Here is a 24,712-nt window from a genome sequence, read left to right as displayed (position 1 = left end):
CTCTACTTTTTTTCAGCTCGTGCATTAGTGGAAAAGGAGAACGAGATAGCGCTCTTGAAAGAGCAGTTGGCTGAGGTTACAAAGCTACCCATATACGCATGCGTTGTGTGTAGGGACGAAAGCATACCAATATCCTTCGCGATGAGCGATTGTAAACACGTATGTCTGTGCACGCTTTGTGGTCCTGCTTACTCACGTTCATCTCATGCCCTCGATCCCATGATAGGACTTCATTATTGTCTGCAGTGCCATACACCCGGCCATATAGAGAGAATTTTTATTTCACAACTATCTTAAATGATTAAAATCTCTACTTTAGATCATTTTATATTATTTTTATGTAAAACGATAGACAAGCTCTCGTAAAGTTTATTTGTAAACTAATCAATATATTGTACTTATATTTCATGAGAATAAACTGTTTTTTTACCTGCCTAAAATCTAAGCGCATAAATACATAAATTTTTTTAACTTACCTCAATACTGTTGAAAATAAGTGAGCCAACTGTGTTATTATTACTTATTAAGATAATTATTAAGATAGTAATTAATGTTTTTAAGCGGAGATAGAATTTTACTACCTTTTAGAGAGAATTTACCAATGGGCGAAGAGTCACTTGTTGAGGTAACTTAACGTGATATAAGTAAGTTTTCTGGAGTACGTCTGCAATAATTTTAGAAAACTCTGGAAAAAACTTCCTCCTGTGTGTGTGGGAGGGGAGGAGGCGCATGCATGTATGTAATCAGTCGTATCTTAAGATTCCTTTGACCAATTACAATGAACCTAGGTTGTCTTTTGCTATTGTACACCAATCACCGATCGAAAGAAAAATTTCATTTCCATTGAGATGTAACTTCTATTTCAATTTTATAAATTTTTCGAATTACAAATTTTTTTTTTTTTTTTTTTTTTAATAGTATAAAGTTTTAACACTTTGAATTAATAAAGAAAAAATATTTAATTTTTAGAAAGGAAAAAGTATAACTTTTAGTTGAATATTTTGGTATTATACCATTCAAACATAATTTTTCTATCTTAATCTAAAAAAAGGAAAAAAAAATTAATGTTAAGTTCAATTATTCGCTGAAATATTTTTGCGTCTTCTGTTTTCCATATGTTTTTGATAAATTACAAAAAAAAACATACTTGTACAACAGAATGAAAATGAGTCTTTCTAGATACTAAATGGCAACAACGCATAATGTTTCCTCTTAATTGATCATAGATGGCGTTAAGGCCAGTAAAGTATGGCGATCTGTGATACCATATGAAAAGAAAGAAAAGATTGTTAGATGTTACGTCCCAGGAGCACGCCAGGATTTATTAGTAAGGCTGATGACGTGCTCCCTGCCTTAGACACCTATATCGGTGGGGATACCCTAGCTCATCTTAAATGCCCTTATATATTAACCAACATGAGATCCGGGCACTTGCGAGAAGGTTAACTTGGATGGTTAGACACCTAGCAGATGGTTGGAGAAGGACGGAGAGCAGTAGTGTACATGTGTGTGTGAGAGTCACCACAAAAGTCCTAGTCCTAACGCGCGTTTATTTGAATAATTGGAAAAAACATTTTTTAAAGAAAAACGATTCTTTTTAATGCTTTCGGATAATTACGTTGTTACCTACTTAAATAGGTTTGAAAACATACAACTCTTGCTTGAGTCGTTTGGTTATTGGGTTATTTTTTGTGCACATGTCTAACACTGTACACAAAGCAAAGTCTACACTTGCATTAATTGCTGTACACAAACTGACTTAGCACAATATAAAATCAACACTTGTCAAAAATACTTTACACTTGCGTAAACCACTTTGTAATCGTAGTTGTATTGTGTTTATGAAGACTTTGCACAAATAATTTTGCAAAACTTATCTTCGCAAAATTTTTTTTTATAAAAAATATTGTACACATGTGTCGGGAATATGCGTGCCTCTACACTATAGCAAACAAATGAATAGACTTTTTTTTTCTGTGTTTAACTATGACGGCACACGACACGTTACGCGTGTACAACTTTATTGAATGCAACCTTGATTTGTACACTTGTGTAAACGGTATTAACGACTCTACGTACTGGCAAAATTACGCATTAATAATTTCTGTATTGTGCTATACATCTACTGTATAGTCATTTTTGTGTAAGCGCATTTGTGTAGATCTTTTTAGTATATACCTGGACCCATCCCGAAACCTGGCATAGACTTTAAAATGTCAAACTTTACTGATTAGTAATAAAAATTTTCGTTTTTAAGAATTTTAAAAATAATTCAATTTACATAAGCTTAATTTTCTTGTTTTTCTTGAAGGCTAACATTTAGTTAAAATAATGTGGTCTCAGATTATTTGAATCATACAACTAAACACTATGTGTCTTGAAGTATTTGCAGTAATTTTTTCGTCAGAGTTTAGTCTCGAATGTTTGAATAAAAGCTTGTTAAACACATTCGAATTTTCTATGATAGTCTGAGTGGATGCTTTTACGCGAGTACAACTTTCCATAATACAGAGTTTTCAAGATCCCCTATGACATTTAGCTAATGTTCTCATACTCCCATAATCAATAGTCACGCTTTTATCATTCTTATTTATATTCGTAATGTGAATTAAAGTCGAAAATTGTCACTATTTAAGTGCGTTTCATTGACTCTCATACTTTTAGAATACATGAATATTACTATAACATATTTATAATGTAGACAGTTTTAGCTACACAAAGAATTCATATTTTTTTATTGATACGTAGAGCCATGGCAGTAGAACTGATATGCGTTTTATAGCTATCCTATAATAGAACAGCACCTCACACGTTGTTCTTAAATATGTTCAGAACCTACGCGAATTCCATTTACTAAAATTTATTAGTGTTATTAAATAATCTAGAGATTTTTCATCTCCTACAGTATGTACTTAAAGAATGAAATTTTCATGAGGTACATCGATCTAAAGTTCTTCTAACGATCTAATTTATTTACATGAGAAAGCTTACGTCATCATTATTTAAATGGACTATTTTCAGTTGGAGTAAAAAAACAGAATAGTTATATTTTTTAAGGAAAAAAAAAATTTATTGAAGTCTCATTCTGTTCTCATACATTTTTAAAACAAATTTAAGTGGCTGCCTTGGCATAAGAACTTATACAATATTTACGCGCTTATGTAATTTTTATGTGACAGACAAACGACGTAAATGATCGACATACTAAAGACTTTCGATCAATACTAGATGAGAGACTTGAAAATGTAATGAGCCATTATTGATTCTTCCAAAGCTTGAAGTACCAGATAAAATAAAATCATGCTATTCAAAAAAAGTTTGCTATCAAACGTTTGCAAGCATGTTAAATATATTTCGATATTACAAATGGATTATTGTTGTTTTTCTTGAATTCGCTGCTGATTTTTGTGAACAGAATCCAAATAATAACTTTATAGTAGAGTATTTTCTTCACCGAGCACCTTCTACTGTTATAGGATTTACGTGCAATACACATGAAAGTAAGGTAGATTATGGTATTATGTAGATATTACATTGTTTAACAAAACTCATAATTTTATCCATAAATTTATATTCATTACGAAGATGATATTACGTTAATTCGTGAGTTTAACAACATTCAAGTATCTTCTAGTATCCTGAAATTTGATGACAATACGGAATCAGCAATACTATTAAGTAAGATAAAGTATTACAAAGTTGGTATTTTTATTGATTTAAGATGCCAATCTCCTGAAAGAAGTAGATCCATTTTTAATGAGGTAAGCAAATAATCGAATAACTAAAGAAAAAATATATTGATGCCAAGTTGACAATTTTCCGTTTAAGAATATAACCCTTAAAAATATTCCACGATAATAACAGATACAAATTTTGCAATAGTTTTTACGTTTTAACGAGAAAAAATGTTACTTGCAATCACTTAAGTACAACTATTTACAAAATTTTATTTGTGACATACAGGGTAGGGTCCGAAATAACAACAATTCACTTCAATTTTGCAGTAAAACTATGAATGTCCATTTCAGTGACGTGTATTCCGACGACAACGACAGCTTAGTGCAGCGACTGTTCAGTATTTCGACAGCCAATCACGAAGCAGTATGAGAAGAAAATCAAAATAAAATGCCTTGTGATTGGCTGTCGAAATAATGAACAGTCGCTGCACTGAGCTGTCGTTGTCGTCGGAATACACGTCACGGAAATGAACATTCATAGTTTTACTGCAAAATTGAAGTGAACTGTCGTTATTTCGGACTCCACCCGACATACATTTTTTGATAAAATTTTTCTGTAAAAAATAAAAGAAACTTAAAAACACATACAGATGTTTTTTAAAAAACTGGATCTCATTCTAAATACAACTGTAGTTCTATAATTCCAGCCCATGTTAAATTCGAGTATACTTCAAACTCTGGTTGTTATTACTGCGTGACTTTAATAACTCAAATGATTACTTACTACAAACAGTATAAAAGTTACTAAAATATAATGAAATTATTTTTTTATGCGTATTGGTATGGAGTTGGTAATCTCGGACACTGTGAGGGAAACCAAAAAATTTTTGTTGGATCCTCCAATATAGTTTAGTGGGTCAACTTTAGGGTTGCATAAATGTTAATACGAGTAAATAGTTCTGAATTATCAATTACCATCGTGGTAGTTGAAAATTAAAAAATTTCATCATTAACTACCACATTGGTTATTTACTAAATTTTAATTATTAATTACCACCACCATAATTATTGATTGAAACTTAATACAGGTGAGAAATACAAATTTTTTTACATAGCTATTCTATGTACCAGTGAAATACTTTTTTTATCATTACGAATAAGACATTGTTATTTGATGCTGAACGTCCAAGTTAAATTAATAATATTGTAGCTAACAAAATCAGCTTTACGCAAAGAAAGAAACTTCTTTGGAAACTTATCGAATTTTAAGGATATTTATTGCTGCCATACAAAATAAGACTCTAAGCCATTGAAGTTAGTGACAAAACTGAACGTCTTTTTTTCAAATTCAACATCTTTTGAACATGACAACGATCGTAATTTACATTCGAACACATTATTCTTACTTTACTACACATACATGATTGACAAACTTTTACATATCTCACTTTAAAAATATAAGCTCGATTTATCCGGAACTAAATACGGCTTCTCACCAAGGAAATCTCAGCCTCCCTCACTGGAAGCTTCGTCTCGCTAGCACTATTAGACCTTCACCACTCGAAAAGCGTATCTCTGCCGTCGCGATCTGGGTCGATTTCAGAATATACACAAGCTTTCACATATTTCACTGTAAAAATATGAGCTCGATTTATCTGGAACAAATGTTTAAAAAATTATTTTACTTAAGATCTTTCTATGCTCCTTAATTTTAATTTACTTCGTGCCCACCACAAATTCTTACTATGTTTGTCTCAAGTATTAACAAAAATTTTGACAAGCGGTGATGATGTTTCTGTCACATAAACTACTATTTCTTACCTTGTACAAAAAGTGAAACTGCCGCTTTGCAACCTTGGGCCAGGCTTTGCGCTCTTATAATCGCGTTGGGCCCATGGGCAGAAAAGATTTTTTCATCATACTGCGCGAAGCGGGACGAAAATCCCTTCTCTCGCCGCAGGCTTGATAAAAAACAGAATACGCACCAGGTTCGAAGGTTAAGAAATGCATTAGATTTCACGTTAACCACCTCGCTCACTAGGTGCGTAATATACTATTTACTAAACTAGCCCCACCTAGAGACGACGTGACTTCTTTGATTTCTGGTACGAAAGTGCAATATTCCTCCCAGATAAAAACTCGGTTTCTTTGCTCATATAAAAGTACTTTTCTGCCTGTGGCTCAAAGTGATTTATCGGCCACAAAGTATGCCTACTGGAGCAAAATTGCACTTTGCGCTCACGGGAAAAAAACCGTATACGCGAGTTGGGCACAAACATACAACAACGACAAATTTTGGGCACTCATGTATGTCTTAGTGACCTAATGTACCATTTCCTACTTCGGGCGTTTTTGAGGGTCCGGTGTATCCTTAGTCGGAAAAATCGGATTCGCACCTGGTGCGCATTCAACCAGGGCAAACACAAGAAGTCCATGGCGCATGGTGCTTGCCCCAGCAATATGCACCATTAGGTACGAAAACTACCATTATTTGTGCCCGTGGGCCCCGCAAAGCAGCCCGACGGCGAAAAGTAGAAGTTGCACTTTGAGCCTTTGGCAAGAAAAGGCTAATTATTTATTAACTCAAATCCTTAATTTACTTACAAAAGTATACTTTACAAAAAATTTCTAGTAAATCAGAAGACAAGTAGCTAGAGACTTACGTTAAGTTTTTTATTCGCATGTTATTCTAAGCTTCTAGTATTTTACTATTGCAGTACAATTTACAAATAAAATTTATATTTGCAGGCATCAGAATGCAAGTTGTTTAATGAGTTGTACTATTGGCTAGTATTAGGATCCAACTTAAGCGAGAGCCTATCTCTAATTAATGATGAATCTTTTGGTCTTTCAACTGATTTTGTTATAGCCATTTTCGAAGAAGATAAATTTTTACTATATAATACTTATAATCCAAGCAAATCTAAAGGTGGCTTATTGATTACATCACACTTAGGTGTATGGAATAAAAGCAATGACTTAAATAATGTAGAAATAAATAAAGTCGAAAGGTGGAATCTTCAAGGAATACGTCTTAAAATTGGAGTATTTGTAAGTTAATAAAACTTAATTCATGTTGACAGATGATATTAATTTTTTGGTCTTGTAATTTTAGACAGCCAATAAACCCGTTGAAATGTCAATAAAAGAATATTTACATGATTACAATTTCAGACAATTTGACCGAATAACAAGACTTGGATACATAATGTGGAAACATTTAAGTGAAATGTTTAATTTTACGTAAGCACTTTTTTTATATTATTGCTAATATGTCATGCATGAAACAAACTGTACCTGTAAATGTGTCCTCTTTTTATAAGAATTAAAATTAGATTTTGGGCTATACCTTTGCACTATAATTAAATTAAAGAAAATAAAGTCTTAATATCTGTAGAATCAAGCTTTTTTGTTTAAAAATGTGAACCAGTGTGTAACAATTATTCCATTACAGATTATTAACTAGATAAGTCTATTTTCTAGATTATTCGAAAAAAAATTTCGTTACCTAAAGTTTCAAAATAGTTAAAGTAAGAAATAAGTACAGTACTAAAAATTATATTTTTTAAACATTTTTTGTTTTTTCCTTTTTTGTTTGAAAGCTTTCTTTGAAAATAAATAAATCGAAAATTCTGAATTAAAAAGGGATGAGCTGGGTACTGTTTAACACGTTTATTACTTTAAAACATATTTTTTTACTCCACAGTTTTATTTTCGTTTTTAACACTTTATTGTAGAATGTCAGTTTTTTTTTAACTTAGAGAGCCATGATATAGTAAAATGGATAAAAAATTTTCATTCTTTTATGACTTCTTTCACAGATATGTACATATATAGTTTTACTTTATTTAAAAACCAGGTGAACTATTTTGGTTTAGTAATATAAATATCAATGTCATGTAACAAGTGTTTTTGCTCAATTTTCCATTCTGCAGGCATTATTTTTTAAACGCTGGAAAACATGACTATTAAGTTTTACTACTACAAATTGCTAACATTAAGATTAGATTTTATAACATATTTTTTTAATTAGAATACTCAAATGTACCCCATGGTAGCCATCTTCCGTAATCGTAAAATAGACTTTCTGTGCTACCCTCATTTTAGTCTACATGTTTTCCTAATATTTAAAACAAAGAAATAATTATGAAATAGGTAAAAAACAACTTTTTCACACGTCATTTGGGACAAAATAATTATTTCCAATTTTGTACATCTTATTAAAGTATAATTATTTGTTGTTGGCATTTATGCCATAGTGTTGCCTTAACATCAAATATAACAAAAATCATTGTAAAACGACTAAAAATCGTTTTGTAACACATAACTTTATTATTAATAATGTGCTGATTAAATATCAATCTAGAACTTGTTTTTGTATGATATTGAGCTATAAAAATTATCCAAAAACAAAATCCTACAATTAAAATTAAAGTTTTCGCCCTGAAAATCCGCAGGTTGGTCATACTCCATATGCAAGACTTAATGTTTTGCATAAAATTATACGCTTGTTTAACTGTAAAACTGTCCTCTACTCCTGTGTACTTTTTTAATAACTTTACGAGAAAGAAAGTAATGGTAATTTATTGGGAAACATTTTTTTTATGGGTTTTATTTACTTATACTATATATATATGTATATATATATATATATATATATATATATATATATATATATATATATAATACTTGCTTTCGTATTTACCACTCATTATTTTTTTCAAGTATAAAACTGCAATAGCAAAAATAAAACATAGAATTGTTTCATGATGTAATCTTCATCGAGTGTACTGATATGTCTAGCTATCGTATATCACCCATATTTTATGTAATAAAAATATTTATAAACATAATCCAAATAGTTTAATAAGATAATACAAACAAACTTTCTACAGGTTGGATTTTTTTGAAAGTAGCACATGGAATAAAAGTGATATTAATGGTCCAGTTATAAAAGCTTTACTAAAAGGTGATATAGATGCAAGTGGGACAGCCAATACAATTAAATATGAACAAATTGGCATACTCAAGGCAGTATATTCGTATTTACCTTTCAGGTATTACAACAGTGATAGAACTTATGAATGAATCAAAGATGTGTTGTATTTCTACGATTTTTTTTTTAAGTTATTGTTGTTTATTATACTCACTTGAATATTCAACTTTTTTTCACCTTATAAATTTTTGTTTTTATGAGTTTCACAAGAACCTTCTAAAATTTTATGTTTTATATTAAAGCTTAAACCAAATTTTGACGATACTTTTGATATAAACATTGATTTTTATATGCAGAACATGTTTTATTTTTCGGAGTACGTCGTCAGATCAAGTAAGCGTTCGAGACATATTTCTCCCACTTTCAACAAATGTTTGGTATTTAACAGTGGGGATCAGCTTGTTATCAATAAATGCTCTTGCTTTCTTACTACTTTTTTCATCTGATGACTTTTATGAGACCTACTTACGTTCAGTCATAATTCACATTGGTGCCTTCTGTCAGCAAAGTACGTATATAATATGTATTACTTAAAAATTTTTGCTTAATTTTATGATCTTAAGAGCTTACATAATACTGCATTATTACATAAATTAGACCAACAGATCAACAAAAATACTTTTAGGTACTGAGTTTTCATCGGATAGTCTATCTGGAAGAATAGCGATTCTTCATATATTAATTTCTAACTTACTCCTTTATAACTATTATCTCGCTAGTGCTGTTTCTAATCGTTTGAGTGAACCCATTGTGCCTATAAATGATTCTTTATATGAATTGGGAAAAAAAGATTTCCAGTATGCTTCAGAATCAATAATTGGATTCGACCATTACATAAAAGTTAGTATCATTGTAAATATGTAATTTATCTATTAAAAATTAAAAAAATTATTTTGCAGCATAAACGAATAGAAAAAAATTTTTCATTATCTTAAAAACATTTTGACTATCTCATTCATGACTCTCTTTTGAAACTTTATTCCTATATCCTTATTATGAAACTTGATTACTTCGTTAATGTACAATCTTTAGTTTTGTGTGTAATTATTCTTTTTTTTTTTGACTAGTCACTGTATTTGCAAAGTTCATTCTGTACTGAGGTTTTCATCATTACTGTTTTCAATAAATTTCAGCATGTTTGACTCTTTTTCACTTTTACATTACTGTACATTTTATTCTTCATTTTAAACTACCTTATTGCTGTTGATGTCTCTGAATCGAACAATCTTTCATAAATCCTGATTTCGAGATTATACATAAAAGAAGCTCTATATCTGTGTGTTTTTGTATTTATCAAGCTGCCTTTATTTATAATTATACCTATGTCATTTAATTTACTGTTTTCGTATCTATTATTTGAGAGTCCACAACTGAGTCATATTAATTTTTTTTTTGTTCTTAACTTATCCATTATCACGCATTTATTCATGTCTAATTAGTTTGTAATACTTGTGTCAATGAAAAAATATAGATATAAAAATAGCAACAAACTTACAGCTCACGTAACCCTATGTATCTAACAAAAAATAATGTTTACTAAAAAAAAGTTTTAAGTAAGGGTTCATAAACAAAACAACAAAATGTATTTATTTTAGTCTACAGCCAAACGTAATATCGTACCTAGAGACATTATTGACTTCCAAGATTAGAGATGGATTTCACATCTTTTGAAGTTTTAAAGTTCTAATAGAATAATACAATTTTTAATTCATAAAAACTATTTCTCAAAGAAAAACTTTTTTTTTATTATTTAACAGACATGATTAACATTTATACGGTTGTCAAAGATTTTAAATAATCGGCTGAAAGAGCTAATTGGATTTCAGAGTGATGATTCGGAAATTAAATCATTCTACATCAACCATTGGTCTAAAATTCCAGAGTCTCAAAAATTTGTACCCCCTGAAAATGGTATGAACTTGGTGTCAGAAGGAGGATTTGCATACCATACTTTGCCAGAAGTTGGTTATCCCTATGTGGAAAAATATTTTGACTACAGGAAAATTTGTGAACTTCAAGAGGTCAATTTAGTGAAACCCGCGCAGTTATCTATATTTGTTCATATGGATAGTACATTTTTTGAAATGTTAAAAAATGGGTAAGAGGATACCAAAAAGATAATAATATTAGAAGTACGACTATAATATCGATTAAAGAAAAATTTAGTGAAATTTAAGTACTTAGTCCCCCTTGAAATTCCAGATAGTTATCGAAAACTATGTGTACACAGTTTATAGACACAGTAATTATTTATTCTACGAGAGTAACTTTGATAAGAGAAAATTTTTATTTCCTCGGAAATTTTTTTTTTTTTACTGCAAACAGTTACTGTACCCTCGGTAGGAAAAATAGGATTTGTCAACCGTGTAGCTAGGGTAATTGTTAAGGTTATCGAGTATTGCTTCACAAACACTCTCGGGCCTGGTGATTGCCTTGAAGAAGAAGTACACCACTGACGGAAGCTACAACATGTTACAATATTACGTAAATTCACTATCTAATAATGAAAAATAATATTAAAGCATATTTAACTTGGCTATGTTGGAGTTACAAGATATTACCGTATTTTACTCTGCAAGTTTTAATCTTGCACAATTTATTTACTAATTAATCACTTATTTGGTTACTAAAAATTTCACTTAGTATTCATTCATTATACTTGAAGCAGTTGACAATAATTTTGAATTTTCGTTTCGTAAAAGATTTGTTTGTTTTCAGATCTTTGAGATTCTTGCTATCGTAAAATTATCATTGGTTCTGAAATTAAATTAAACCATCTATTCTAATCAACAAGATAGGAACTTATAACTTACAATATTTTTATTCTTTATCATATACAGTAAAGGGTACTTAAATCTTTAAAATTTGTACATTTCATTGCACAATACAATCATATCTTTGACCACGAACCAATAAATTCTCATTCAATTCTGTTAGATTTAATTGTACTTTTTTTCTTAATTGAATAAATTTTATTTAAATGACAATTTTCATGAGATGACATATTTTCATTTTATTATATCTAGATTTGCGAGACTAACAGAAGTTGGCGTCAGAGATCGGTTACTTCAACAATGGTCAACGACAAAACCATCGTGTCGATCAGACATTCTCACATCTGATAGTGTTAAAATAAAAGAAGTTATTCCAGCAATAGTTTTTTTGCTGTTTAGTATGCTGATTTCCCTAGCTCTACTGACTTTGGAGTTAATGGTTGCTCTTTATCATCATCAATAGGAATGTAAGGTAGTAGATTATAAATAATAAATTTAATATTTTATGTTGGAGAACATAGAAGAGTTAAAGTAATATGTGGTTATTATAGGTATAACTTTTTAGAGCAAAATTACAAAGATGTATCCGTGGAAATATTATAGATCTACATTAGTTATGTTTTTGGCTAGTGAATTAACAGAGCAGTACAGTGAATTTTCGATAAACTTCTCATCTTGTACCAGATTGATGTCACAAACTTTAATTGCTTAGAATATATGAGCTTTGATGGCTTAGTACTTTGCGGGCTGGCCTCTTAATTGGAGAACCCAAGTTTTTTTATGCGTTCTTATCTGCTAAACACGATTTCTGATGCAGAGTTGCCATAAAAGTAGGATGCCTATTGTTACAAAATAAATATTTTTTTTTTTAAAAGCATTAGTTTGTTAGGCTAATTTTAAACAAAGTAGGTATCTTACAAACTTTTTGTAAATTTCACACTTTTTGAGAAGAGAATCTGCGAATTTTTCAAAACTAAAATTGCACTTCTTACAACTATGCAGTGGTATAGGTTTAGTACGTTGTATATACTTTAAGAGTAGGTGTATTTACTTTAGACTGATACGAAAGTGCTAATTTCAGTTATAAACTTTTAATTGTATGTCATTTTACAGGGCTTACACGATTATGTCGGTAATTCCTGCTTAACTTACATATTTTTGTTGTAACTAACATCCCCACAAAAATACCTTTTAACACAACTTAAAGGTTAGGTAAGATTGATGGGTTGAGTTAATATTTTCTCAAGAAATTCTGAAGCCTTCATACACTGGAAATAGTTAGTATTTTTCCTAATTAATCTTTAGCTTTGTAAAGTTCTGAAATCAAAGTATGAAAACGGTCAAGTTTTTTTTTAGCTCAGCATTCTTTGTATATGACACTCGTAGTATAACGCTGTTTAGTACTCACACTTTAACAAAATCAAACTAAGTAATCTTGACTTTTGACTGGTATTTCATGCAAGTCAAATACACTAATGCGGCGTAAGTATATAAAAATGTTAGGGCATCATACATTATTTTAATCCTGTTCTGCCGTCCAACGGAAAAAAAGGTATAAGTGATATTTTTGTCCAAAATGAGTTATTTACACCAATCGATTTGTCAGAAAATTCTGCGTCTAATAGCATATCTACAAATTAAATATCTTATGACGTGATTTAGTGATAATTTAACAAAAATTGGAAAAATTGCTAATAACTTTCGTCAGCGATCAAAAAAAAAAAGGGTAAGTGACACAAAATGTGGAAATCGCACCAGGCAGACATCGTACGTGCACTTACCACTTTTTTGCGTTGTTAAGTCGATGAGCACCGCCTTCGATTCCACAGTAGAAAAAGGGTAAGCCCCATGGAATAAGCTGTAATTTTGCACTTACCCTTTTTTCACGAGGTAATTGCGCCAAGTTAGAAGGGTAAGTGCAGATTTTCATAGTTCCCATCAAAAAATCGTTCTTCTTTTGTGGAAAATATAATAATTATATCATATTTATATAAAAAACAGTTTTTCCACGGTCCAATACTCAAATTATCATTGATTTTTTGAGACACTTAGTTTTCCTTGATTTTCTTAGTTTGTCTCTCATGTCACTTATACCTTTTTTTCCGTTGGACGGCAGTGTTAATGTCAGGTTTATGTATAATACCAGTCAAAAGTCAATATAACTTAGTTTGATTTATAGTTTGATTTAGTTAAAGTATGAGTACTAGACAGTATTATACTACAAGTGTCATACAAAAAGTATGTTGAGCCAAAAAAAACTTGACTGTTTATATTGTATATTTTTATTTCAGAAATTTGCATGGCTCAAGATTCTGTTACGTAGGAAAGATATTGGTAAGGAGGTGCTTCGCGAGAATGATCAACACTTATTACTTCAAGGACCTTTATTCAAGATACCGTAATCATAGGCAAGATAGCGCGTGTGTTCCCTTCAAAGGCTCGTCGTGTACTCCCTTGATAGACTCTCTCCTTGCTCGCTCTTCCCTTCCCTTGGCCCTAGGGCCCCTCTTTATGAGGTTTGAGGAGAGGGAGCGTAGAGTCTCACCTATACTATCGTACCTTACAATTATGAAAAATACTATCTATTTCTAACGTATAGAAACTTCAGAAATTCTTAACTAAATATTAACTTAACACAATTAAATTTACCTAACTATAGACTTTTATTCAAAGGTGTTTTTATGGAAATGTAATTTTTCAGGAAAATACCATTTTTTAAATATTTATTTAAAATCTACAGTAATCCAACTTAATTTCTACTAAAAGTTGCACCTTCCAAGATATTTATAATATATGAATGTTTGCAGAGGTTAATTAGTACAAATAGTTCATAGTTGTATCTAACGGAATAAATTTTCTTTAAAAAAAAAGTTCGTATGATTTTCAGCAATCACTACTTTAAGCTAGTTACATAAATTAAATTACTTTTGCCAACAAAATTTTAAATAAAATACTTCTTAACTAAACGCGTCCAAAAAATCTAAATATGTAATTCATTCAACCAGATTTTATCATTGTCTTTTTTATATATTGATAAAATCCAAACATTCCAAACGATAGTTTTATAATAACTAAGTAATTCTCATAATAAATAACTATTTATTTTGAAAGTACGGACAAAAACCGTAAACGCAATCTAAAAGTTTCTTAAACAATCGCTCTTATTAAGCAATTCTTTATTTTACTACTTCTAAAAAATTTATGATTAATGCATGATTATTAATTACCTAAATCACTGATTTAAATAAAACTTTGGTTTACAGCTTGTTATTTAAGGCACTCTGAGACACAGTTAGACTTTCCTATCTTATCAATTAAACTATGTAGATACTATTATAGCTGTGTTTCACTATTCATTGCAAGTAGCTGTTTTATTGAACAATACGTAAACCACTAAATTTCATCATTGCGTCTTTAACTATTACATATGATTGAAAAAATAAAAAATAAGATTATATATTAATCATTTGCCATCTTATTTTTCTCCTTGAGTTCCAAATTGTTTTGCCAATTGTGGGCTTGTTCAATTATGAAAAACGGTAACGTTAAGCGACAGAAATTATTTCTCGATAAAACAGTTATTTGTTTATTAAATTTAATTTATTAATTAGGTAATAAGAACGATTTAACTGTTAATATAGAAAATTTCAATTTTCTTTGAGTTATCCATTATTCATTATCCATTATTTATAGTTATCATAAAAATGAACTCTTTCCATAGATACTTCGAGTTTACCAACTACGAAGACCGTAGAAATGGTACAAATTATTACTTAGCACTGTTACTAAAAAAATCATACTATTTTTTGCTGACAATTAATTTATTAATTACGTATCTTAAATTTGATACTGAAGTAAGCTTGTTCACGTTTAAGGTGCACGAAATTCAAGGTCAGGATAATAGGATGTTGATGTATTCTAGATATTTAAATTTTCATGCTATATAAAATGTATCGCCGTGTAAGTATCCTACCCTAGTAACGCCACGTCATGTCGGTCTTTGTTCAATGGCTGTGAATACATACGTTTACATACGACTTAGTTTTGCCACATACATTTCGTTATTTTTATTACTGACTATTTGCCGGTCACATTTACCACGAAAGAGTTATCCACCCCCTCCCTTTTTCTCTGTGCATCGTTGTTCTTTACTATTATCTGCATGCCAGGATAAAAGAATTATACCAGTTGTCCACTTAAATGATATCCTAGTGATTAAATCTTTTAAAAAATATCACACAGTTACTCGCAAGTTAGTGGTAGAGCTGAGTTTGTAACTCGAGCTCTCCAAGCGAGAAGCAAGTTTTAACTTAACGATAAGACCACATTTTGTAAAGGCTGAGTCAGAAGCCGTTTGGAAAACGAATTTGAGTATTTTCAGATACATAGATCTCGTTCTGGTTGATTCAATGACTTTCTAGCCTATATTTATCAGTAAAGCTGTAATATAGGATTAAACTAGCTCCCTTGTCTACTGCTCTAGCCAAGTAGGAGAGTTTCACTTGTGTATGTATACGTATATACGCACATCAGTGTTGGTATTCTGCTACCGTCTGTCATTTATAACCATGAAGCTGATTTTTACGTCTTTCTTGGCAAATATCTTTGAAAAATGCCCCATTACCAGCATTTTACATGACAGTATTGAGAAGAACAGAGATTTTTCTACAAGTATACCATAATTTGTCTGTTCAAATTTCTTATTGTGAGTTGGGAAATGCCTGTGAAGCTGATATTTTGATGCTCTGCCATTTGAGCTCGTGTTAAACAGTTCAACTTTGAGCTGAAATATCTCGAGATTTTGCTCCACTTGGGGTACAAACAAGAACGCCGTTGGATCAAAATCTATTGAATGAAACATATTTCATTTCGTAGGTTTTCGCAAGGGATCTACCTTAAAGAGCCTAAATTAAACTAAAATCATGAGGCACACCGGAAAAAATACTTGTTTCTCGCTACTTGAAAATTCGAGTATGCAAATCTGAAGTAAAAAGTAGCGCGGTCACCGATGCTCCGTCTGCTTTTTCAAACTTACCTCACTACCACGCAACTTGATATTTTAAAGAACAAATTCATTTTGTAAGGTCGTTGAAAAATATCATTTTCCTATTCTATGCTTATTATTATTTTTATACTCTATAAAATTGACATCCCTGCAAATTCCACAATTTTTTACTCAAAAACCATAGCATTTAAAAGGATTTTATTTTTGAACTTTCTTACTGAAATAAATCAAGCAAATATCAAAAATGTTTCTATACCGAAAATGCACAGTTTTTAAGTTTGTTCATAAGTATTTTTTGATAATATGTAATAGAAATATACTGATTAAATTACTGTAGCAGTCTACCCTGAAATATCATTTCAATCTTGTATAAACATTTCAACAAAACCAGGTGGGTTACTTAACATCAAAGTTATGCATCACATTTTTACATTATATAAAACACAATCTCTTTCTGATGCGGTTTTGCCCGCTCTCTGTAAAACAACGTTGTTGAAACTGACTGTTCTCGTTTTTATTCAAATACGTAATTTTTTTTCAACTTCTTCATGAATTTTAAATAATTTTAGAATGTACAACGTATCATCCCCCGTGGCTTTTCCCTTTTTTTATTTTGTTGGTGTTAAAATTTCATTGTTTTGACAATGTAATACTTTCCGATTACCAACTGCTATAGGATTAAGATGCTACATTTTTTTTAGTATGGAGGTTCCAATTGGTTTAACCAACGTTTCTAAATTCATGCACTTAGCAACTACATCAGATAAATTTTGATATTTTCGTAAAAGAGCGTTGTAATTGAATTTTACTCATCAGACTAACTTAATAAAGTGTACAAACATTTTAAAAGCCTAATTGTTCTCACTCTAACGTCTAAAGAAAAAATATCATTACATCGCTGTCATGCAGTTAATTAGTAAGTTGCATGAAATCGTTTCTATTAATGTTATTGCTAATTATTTAACATGATAGTTTACTTGTAATAAAACTTCTATCGAAATTTGGAAACGAGTATTTCACTTATTTTTCAGTTTTTTGTCCACGTACAAACGCACTTTTTCTCACTATATTAGAGAGATGCGTATCATTACAACAAGATGCTTATACTTGAAAATGCTTTGTTTCAATCCAAGGTTGACGCACTCAAAGTATTGAATGTTTAACAGAAAACTGTAGGCGTTCAGAATTTTGAAAAGTGCATCAATAATCTAGATGTCTACTGTTAAAAATCGCATGGTTCCATTTTTTTCCAACTTAAAGAATTGTGTACTTTAAAACTATGGCATATAGAGAGGAGACGAAAAATTTACAAAACGTTAATAAAATTTTTAAGAAAGCATTTTGGCTCATAATAAGCCAGGAAGTATCAATAAAATTTTTCTTATCGAAAAAAAAAAAAAAATTTTCAAATATTTTGATACAGTTTTTTGATAACAGTAACTGGTCCAACTTTTATGTCATCTGTCTATCAAAAATCAGATTGAGTTAATAAAAATACATAAGGAAAACTTGGGTTGGACGGATTATAACAGTAAAAACTACCGTATGTACTTATTGCATGGATAAAAGAATTATTTAAATCTAAAATATTATCACCTTATTTAATACAAAAAAAAAATCAGAGTAGGATTGTGTTATTCAAAAAATTTCGTAAGTAACCAGTTTGAACATCATTTTGCACTACAGATTGGAGTTAAAAAAAGTAAAAGCTTTTGTCTTATTAAGTAGGAAACCTTACTTAACTTGTTGCAATAAGATACTTCTGGATTTAAGTAGAAAGTATCAGCGTAATCTTAAGCAAATAAGAATAAAATGTAAGTATCTGTTCTGAATCCAAATAAATATGACAGTGAATTTTTGTGTACCATTTTTTATTTATGACTCCATTTTCTTTCTCGTAGTTTTAATTAACTTACACATAGCTATCTGAAACTAATAATATACTGCCAAAATAAGCGTGTCTTGTAAACAAATTAATTAAATGACCACTTTACGTTTGATTGTAACTGACTACTTGAAATGTCCCTAGTGTATTTTACTATTTTTATTTTAAGTTCAACTTTTTAAAACAAATACTTTTAGCTTAAACTATTATAGCATAACTTACGGCACTCTAAACCATCTGGCTTATACTGTATACAATAATATATTCTTACATCTTGTAGTATCTTATATCTTATTTTATGTTACAATTTGAATGACTACATATAATTTGTAGTATTAAATTCTTCGTTAGAGATTTACTGTATCTTCATAACATCCGAATTTTCATACTTTATTATTTATTTAACGTTAGTGTAATCAATGTACAATCATTTTTCGTTTGACAATTCATCCGTAGGCTATTTTCAATCTCTACTGTACATGAAATTCTGTAGAAAGAAAGAATTACTCATAAGGTTATAACTGTTTTAGATTTTTATGCCAACTGCTTTTGTCAATAAAAATAAATAAAGCTCTGGAATAAAGAGTTAAGTCATACAAACCTTTTTTTTTAAATACACATTTTTATACCCTGAAAATAAAGCTAAAGAAATAAGAGCATAAAAAAACTAAGTAGATGGAGAAACATTTGGTAAGAACAAAGCTGTTGAGTTATATACAGTTTAAAAAATTATATAATTTAAGAAGTATAAAATGTCACCAGAAAATTAAGCATACGTATAATTATTTAGTACCTTTGTGATGTTTAGCTCATCTCGTTTTTCTTACAAGTTATAGTATTTTTTCTGCTTTTTGCAGGGTGTTTTGTCATGAAGCCATTTGAAAATAATATTTTCACTTTTATATAATTATAATGAACATGGTACGATTTTTTAAACAATTTTTACCATCATTTTGTGAAAATTTATAGGAAATTTACTTCTAAATATTCAATTCACTATAACAATTAACACATAATTTATTGAATCAAAAATTTTGAAATTGTTTCAAAATTTTGAAACAATACTTTTTGACATCAACTTTTCTAAATATAAGTAAATTATTTAATTCTCAGTCATTTGTTAACTTTAAGAATAATTAACTGGTAATTTAATTTCGTCATTCTTATTTTAAAATGTTTTCAAGCAAAGTCTTACATTATTTTTATTTTTTTTCCATTATTGCTTTATTCATATGAGATTCTATGATTAAATTGTTTAACTTTTATTGCATCTTATCTTTTGAAACTTTTTCATTCTTAAATCGGTGATTTTTTGAGTTAAGCTAAATTCACTGGCATGTAATACTATCCCAGTAAAGATAAAGCGGTACTACAAGATGTTTTTCCTAAACTTTTCTTATAATTATAATGTAGTTGTTATATATGTTACTACAGAAACAGTTTTGAAGAAATCGCAAGATTTGATGGAAGCAGATCTGAAAGCAGTCTCACACTAGCCAGCTTAGCTGTATGTCGTGCTATGGCTTTACTTTAGTAGATAAGCCATGGCGATTCCAGCACAGCCCCCCCCCCCTTTCCTAGGCGGCCTCTCTCGTGGTGAGACACTCCTTATGGCGGTGTCCCCCTCTCGCGGCGTTCCCCTCCCCGCAGCAGCCCCTCTTCATAGATGAGTTGGACTCCCCTTGCAGCCAATAGGCGAGCGGGTCTGGTAGCTTCCTTTTTTTTCTGCACGTGGCTTGAGTTTGCGTGCGCTGCGATGCGCATTTGTTGCCTACAGCGCTGCTTGAGATTGCGTGCACGGTTCGAATATCTTGTGCAGATTGTGCACGTGATGAGTATATGTATTTTTTTTTTGTAGGCGAGTGCGTTGCATCATAATGTACGATGTGAAACGGTAGGAAAATAGTTGTTTAACATTCTTATCATTTATTTTAGTTAATCTCTTTACTTTAAATTTAAAAAATTTATACTTATAAAAGTAGACTTACAAAATATTTACAAATTTTATTTGTTTTAACAACAATTATAAACAAAATTTTTTTTTAATTTGCGTTTACGAAAATAAATAGTCAGGTGGGTGATTCTTTCAATTTCATACTTTTCCCGACTTTGCATCAAATCTTTCATGGCCAATGCATTTTTCACTTCACACACTGGATCAGTATGAAAACTGTGATGTTTGCATGGCTCATAGTCTTATACAAGATTTTTAAGAGCAGGATACCCATACTCTTCAATATTAATAACTATAAAAAAAATTTTTAGATTATATATCAAAAAATTAATTTTTTTGTTTTCAAGGTATTTTTATTAAGATACATACTCGCATGGTAGTATGTTTTGTAATTATTTTTCTTCTCACAATCTTTGACATAAACTGTTCTAGCAGCAATCAGAATGCGCTTAAAATTGTCTATTTCTTCCATGTAAGAAATATTACCAAAATCCCAACTTAGACCATGGAAATGAGCTTCTAGCCATTGATTATGTTTTTTATACTTTTTTGGTAGATGCTTAAATAGAAAAGGTGGGTAAAGCACAATAACAACTGAGAAAGTATTCTTGTTAAGGTTGACAAAAACAATTTCTTTAAAAATTAAGTTGTTGGCGAGGCATTTAAAGCCCTAAAACTCTACAATGTACTCCATTCTAAAAGGAAAAAAGAACTAATGCCACTCGGTGTAGTGTCATCAAGTGAGTAAAGTCAAAAGCTTCATGTGGTTCATAATAGGTACGTCTTAGCTGAACGAATAAATGCGCATTATGCATGCGCAAATGCTCCTACCCCCCCCCCCCCTTAAAATGTGTGCACCACCTGGAGCGTTGTCAAGTTTGTGCGCGCCATGTGCAACACTGCTTGAGTTTTCATGCAGCTAATGGGTGAGGGACTGTCACAGCTCCGTTTTACTTTTTCGAGCCATGTGCAACACTACTTAATTTTTCAGTGCAATATGCGTGCACCACCTGTTGCGTTGGTTAAGTTCGTACGTCTTCTTAGATATTAAAATATACTGCACATATGATGCTTACACAAAAATATATTTTGTAGAATTATGCAAATTGTGTGATAAAATAGGATGAGGAATCAAAGGACAATAATTTCACAACATCTTATTTATTTTTGCCTAGTGTATTTGTAATAAAAAAATATACAAATACAAAAATTAAACTTATGAAACTGATATAACTTATCCCTTAAATGTGATTTACAAATATTTAAAAGTTGATAACTGTTAAAACTAAAACGAAAGTCTACGATAGTACTTTTTTTTTATAAGAAATTCCGTTTCGTCTTCTGAAGATTTTCTTTTTTTTCACCATACTCATTTCATACAGCTCTGGTAAAGACCACAAGTCAATAACGTAAGGTGTTCCCGAGAGATGAACTAATGGTATAGGATGTGGCGATCCCGTGCAGTCAACTTCTAGAATCGGTTGTGGGGATCTCATGAGGTCCACCACGGGTATTGATTGCGGTGATCTTGTAAGATACACTTCATGTATCACCGGTCTTGTGAGGTTCACCTCGAGTGTCGGTGATCTTGTAACATCTACCTCAAGAATATTGGTGACCGCATAAGATCTAAATCAGGTGTAGGCCTTGTTACGGGGTGCCACTGATGCGGATTTAACGGGGCAGAATTCGCAATATCGACCGGGCCTGTGCTGCCCGGGTACCCTCGGCGACACTTCCTGTAAAGTATATACGCGGGCCTCGCTCTCCAAGATACCGACAGGGTCAAGACGCTTTTCACATATCAAAATAACAATAACTCCGATTCTCGCGTAGACTCGACAAAGAGAAATCTAGCTTCTAGCGCGCTTGAAGGCCCAAGCTAATCTAGCGCTCTCCCGGCCTTTTCTTCTCTTCCCCTCTTTTCCCTTACCGCTTTCCCACCTAGTCTCTTTAACTTTTTTCCCCCTTGTCCCTGCTTCCCTACCTGCGCTAGCCTGCCGGTGATGGCCTGACGGTCTGTCACCGTTACATCCTGTAGACACGTGTTGGTAATGTTTGGTTATGTTCTTCAAGCACCAAAAAAGATGCTTGAAGACATGTGTCAGTAGAAATAAGTTCCTCAACATCGTCTGAAAAACAAACAAATAAATAAATTTAAAAAAAATAAATCAAAATGAAATTTTTCATCAAAATAAATATTCCAATAGAATCCTTTATACTACTTACTAAATAAGGTGGCGTGTAACGATAGTGAAAGCAATTCATCATCTAATGATGTTTCAAATTGTCCAACCATACTAAGCGTTGTAAGCTGTCTTACTTCTAGCAATGTATCCTCGTTTAGCGGTGCTTCTTCTACCAAAACGATGTTATTTAGATGCGAGAGCATCTTAAAAAGTTACCCTCTAAGCCTGAAACGAAAAAAAAAATTTATATTTTTATTTCTATTCAAAATGTTCATTACATCTTTTAATCTAAGAAGATCTTATTTTAATAAATAAACTTACCAAAAATCGTGATTTTACGCAATGGGAATTAAAATGACTGAGCTTGTCTTTCAATATGAGCTCGCATATTAAATTCCTCTGTGTGTAGGACTAAGGGCGATGATGCAGATGAATCCAAACTATCGTTAAAGCCCCGTTCAAATACCTCTTTTATATTCTCCAAATCCTGTTCGAATATTTTGTATGCTGGAGGTTAATCCAATACATCCTCCAAGTTCTACACAAATTCCTCGGACACTTAAACCTTTAAGTTTTTCTACTCTAGCACTTCAACATCACTTAAAAATTCTTTATTTACAGGAGCAGTTTTAACAGACAAGATATCTACTGTTTAATTTGAGTGTGACTGCTGTTTTTAACTGTTTTGAACTAACTATTTTCAAGCACAACTCTTCTTTTAAAGACTCCGGTACTGTTACTCCAACAATTAACCCCTTATCCAATTATTTTCTAATGCACAGTATGAAAAACTTAAACTAGAGTGGTAGAAATTTGCTAAAAACACCCCTTCTTTTTTATTTTAACCCACGCAGTATGAGAATTCAATATCCTTGGAAATGAAAATTTGTATCTTGTAGTGAACCAATGGTAGAACTAGAAAAGGACATAATTATGTCTTATTCTTTCCATATTTCTGACATCGAAGGTCTGCGGTTGAGTACTTAACATTTTCGATGATGCACTGCACGTATAAGGTATATATAAAAAATTATAATTATTGTAATAATTATAATGATAGTTATAGTGGTATGATGATACGCTTAATAGATATGATTGTGTAAAAAAAAAAATAGATGAAAAAACAATTCTTATGTACACAAAAACACAAGCAATAAATGAAAAAAAAAAAATTAATCTTACTTTGACGTTGCAAAGCCGTAGTCAGGTAGAAAAAACTCCTGGTACTTCACTATGTCGGATAAATATTTAATTAAATTTTGTAAATCTTTGTAGCACAGTACCAAGGCGGCGTTGTCTTCTTTTGGTGTCAGTGTATTTGCCACGTGAAGTTGAATCATGACAAGATTGCTACTTTCGTGATTTAGCCGAACGTTTTTCAACAGTATGCGTACAAAATTGGGCATTTTTTCTGCATCGCTAAATTTCATGCCGTGTTCGTATCTGTAAGGTTAAAATCACATGTCTATACGAGGATCTTATGACTTGTTTTATCGTACTCCTTGTGCAATACAGTTACAAATAGTCTTACCTGAGAAGATAAACATCCTCTATGCCATGCTAAAAAACCCAATCGATTTCTCTATTTTTCCCATGGAGTGCCTTGTCCATTGCTGTGGTAAAAGCTGGCCAATCATCCTTCGTTATCCTAAGTTGTTTTTTTTCATCCCCTGGTTTACAATGGTTGGTTAACGGATGTTGATGATGATGATAATGATGATGATGATGATGATGATGATGATGATGATGATGATGATGATGATGATGATGATGATGATGATGATGATGATGATGATGATGATGATGATGATGATGATGATGATGATGATGATGATGATGATGATGATGATGATGATGATGATGATGATAAGAGACACGGTATACATGAAAAAAATCAACAAGGCCTATGGTCTGCGGACATGGTCTTGATTTTTTATATTTTTTAAAAAACTTTTATATCTGTGCTATACAAACCCCACACAAAAAATGTCAGATTCCATAGCTTGTTGCTAGTTGTAGCCGACAAATTGCGCAAGGCTGACCTTACAACGTAGTTAAAAAATTCCTCCGCAACACCGGATACTAAGGAATTTTCCAGTTTCACCGAGTACAGGACGGAGATTGCTTGGGTCGCAAATCCTCCGAGTCGCATCTCGATCCACTCTAATTCCTTGCCGTGATCAAGAAGCTCAGTTATCTTGCTTTGGCAAGTTGGTATTGGATTTTGTGCTT

General features: G+C 31.3%; 1 protein-coding gene across 1 annotated transcript; it reads left to right on the top strand.

Moving 5' to 3' along the window:
- The first annotated feature begins 3,340 nt into the window (after positions 1-3,340).
- On the top strand, positions 3,341-11,910 carry LOC106637821 (ionotropic receptor 75a-like). The gene is made up of 9 exons (XM_089593160.1): positions 3,341-3,500; positions 3,586-3,761; positions 6,426-6,732; positions 6,797-6,920; positions 8,573-8,734; positions 8,970-9,181; positions 9,299-9,513; positions 10,500-10,771; positions 11,700-11,910. The coding sequence occupies exons 1-9, from the start codon at positions 3,341-3,343 to the stop codon at positions 11,908-11,910; spliced, it is 1,839 nt and encodes a 612-aa protein (XP_089449286.1).
- The last annotated feature ends 12,802 nt before the right edge of the window (positions 11,911-24,712 follow it).

Source organism: Copidosoma floridanum, unplaced genomic scaffold (assembly GCF_036245765.1).
Source record: "Copidosoma floridanum isolate Cflo_tuat_1 unplaced genomic scaffold, Cflo_Japanese_pri ptg000001l, whole genome shotgun sequence".
Lineage (NCBI taxonomy): Eukaryota > Metazoa > Arthropoda > Insecta > Hymenoptera > Encyrtidae > Copidosoma > Copidosoma floridanum.
This window is presented reverse-complemented; position numbering and strand designations above follow the sequence as displayed.

What these genes read in the sequence shown, in the direction of transcription:
- LOC106637821 (XM_089593160.1), top strand. Translation starts at nt 3,341, where the DNA reads ATGTTAAATATATTTCGATATTACAAATGGATTATTGTTGTTTTTCTT. An exon ending in GTAGATCCATTTTTAATGAG is followed by an intron (nt 3,762 to 6,425) that starts GTAAGCAAATAA and finishes TTATATTTGCAG; the next exon opens with GCATCAGAATGCAAGTTGTT. An exon ending in GATTCGACCATTACATAAAA is followed by an intron (nt 9,514 to 10,499) that starts GTTAGTATCATT and finishes ATTGGATTTCAG; the next exon opens with AGTGATGATTCGGAAATTAA.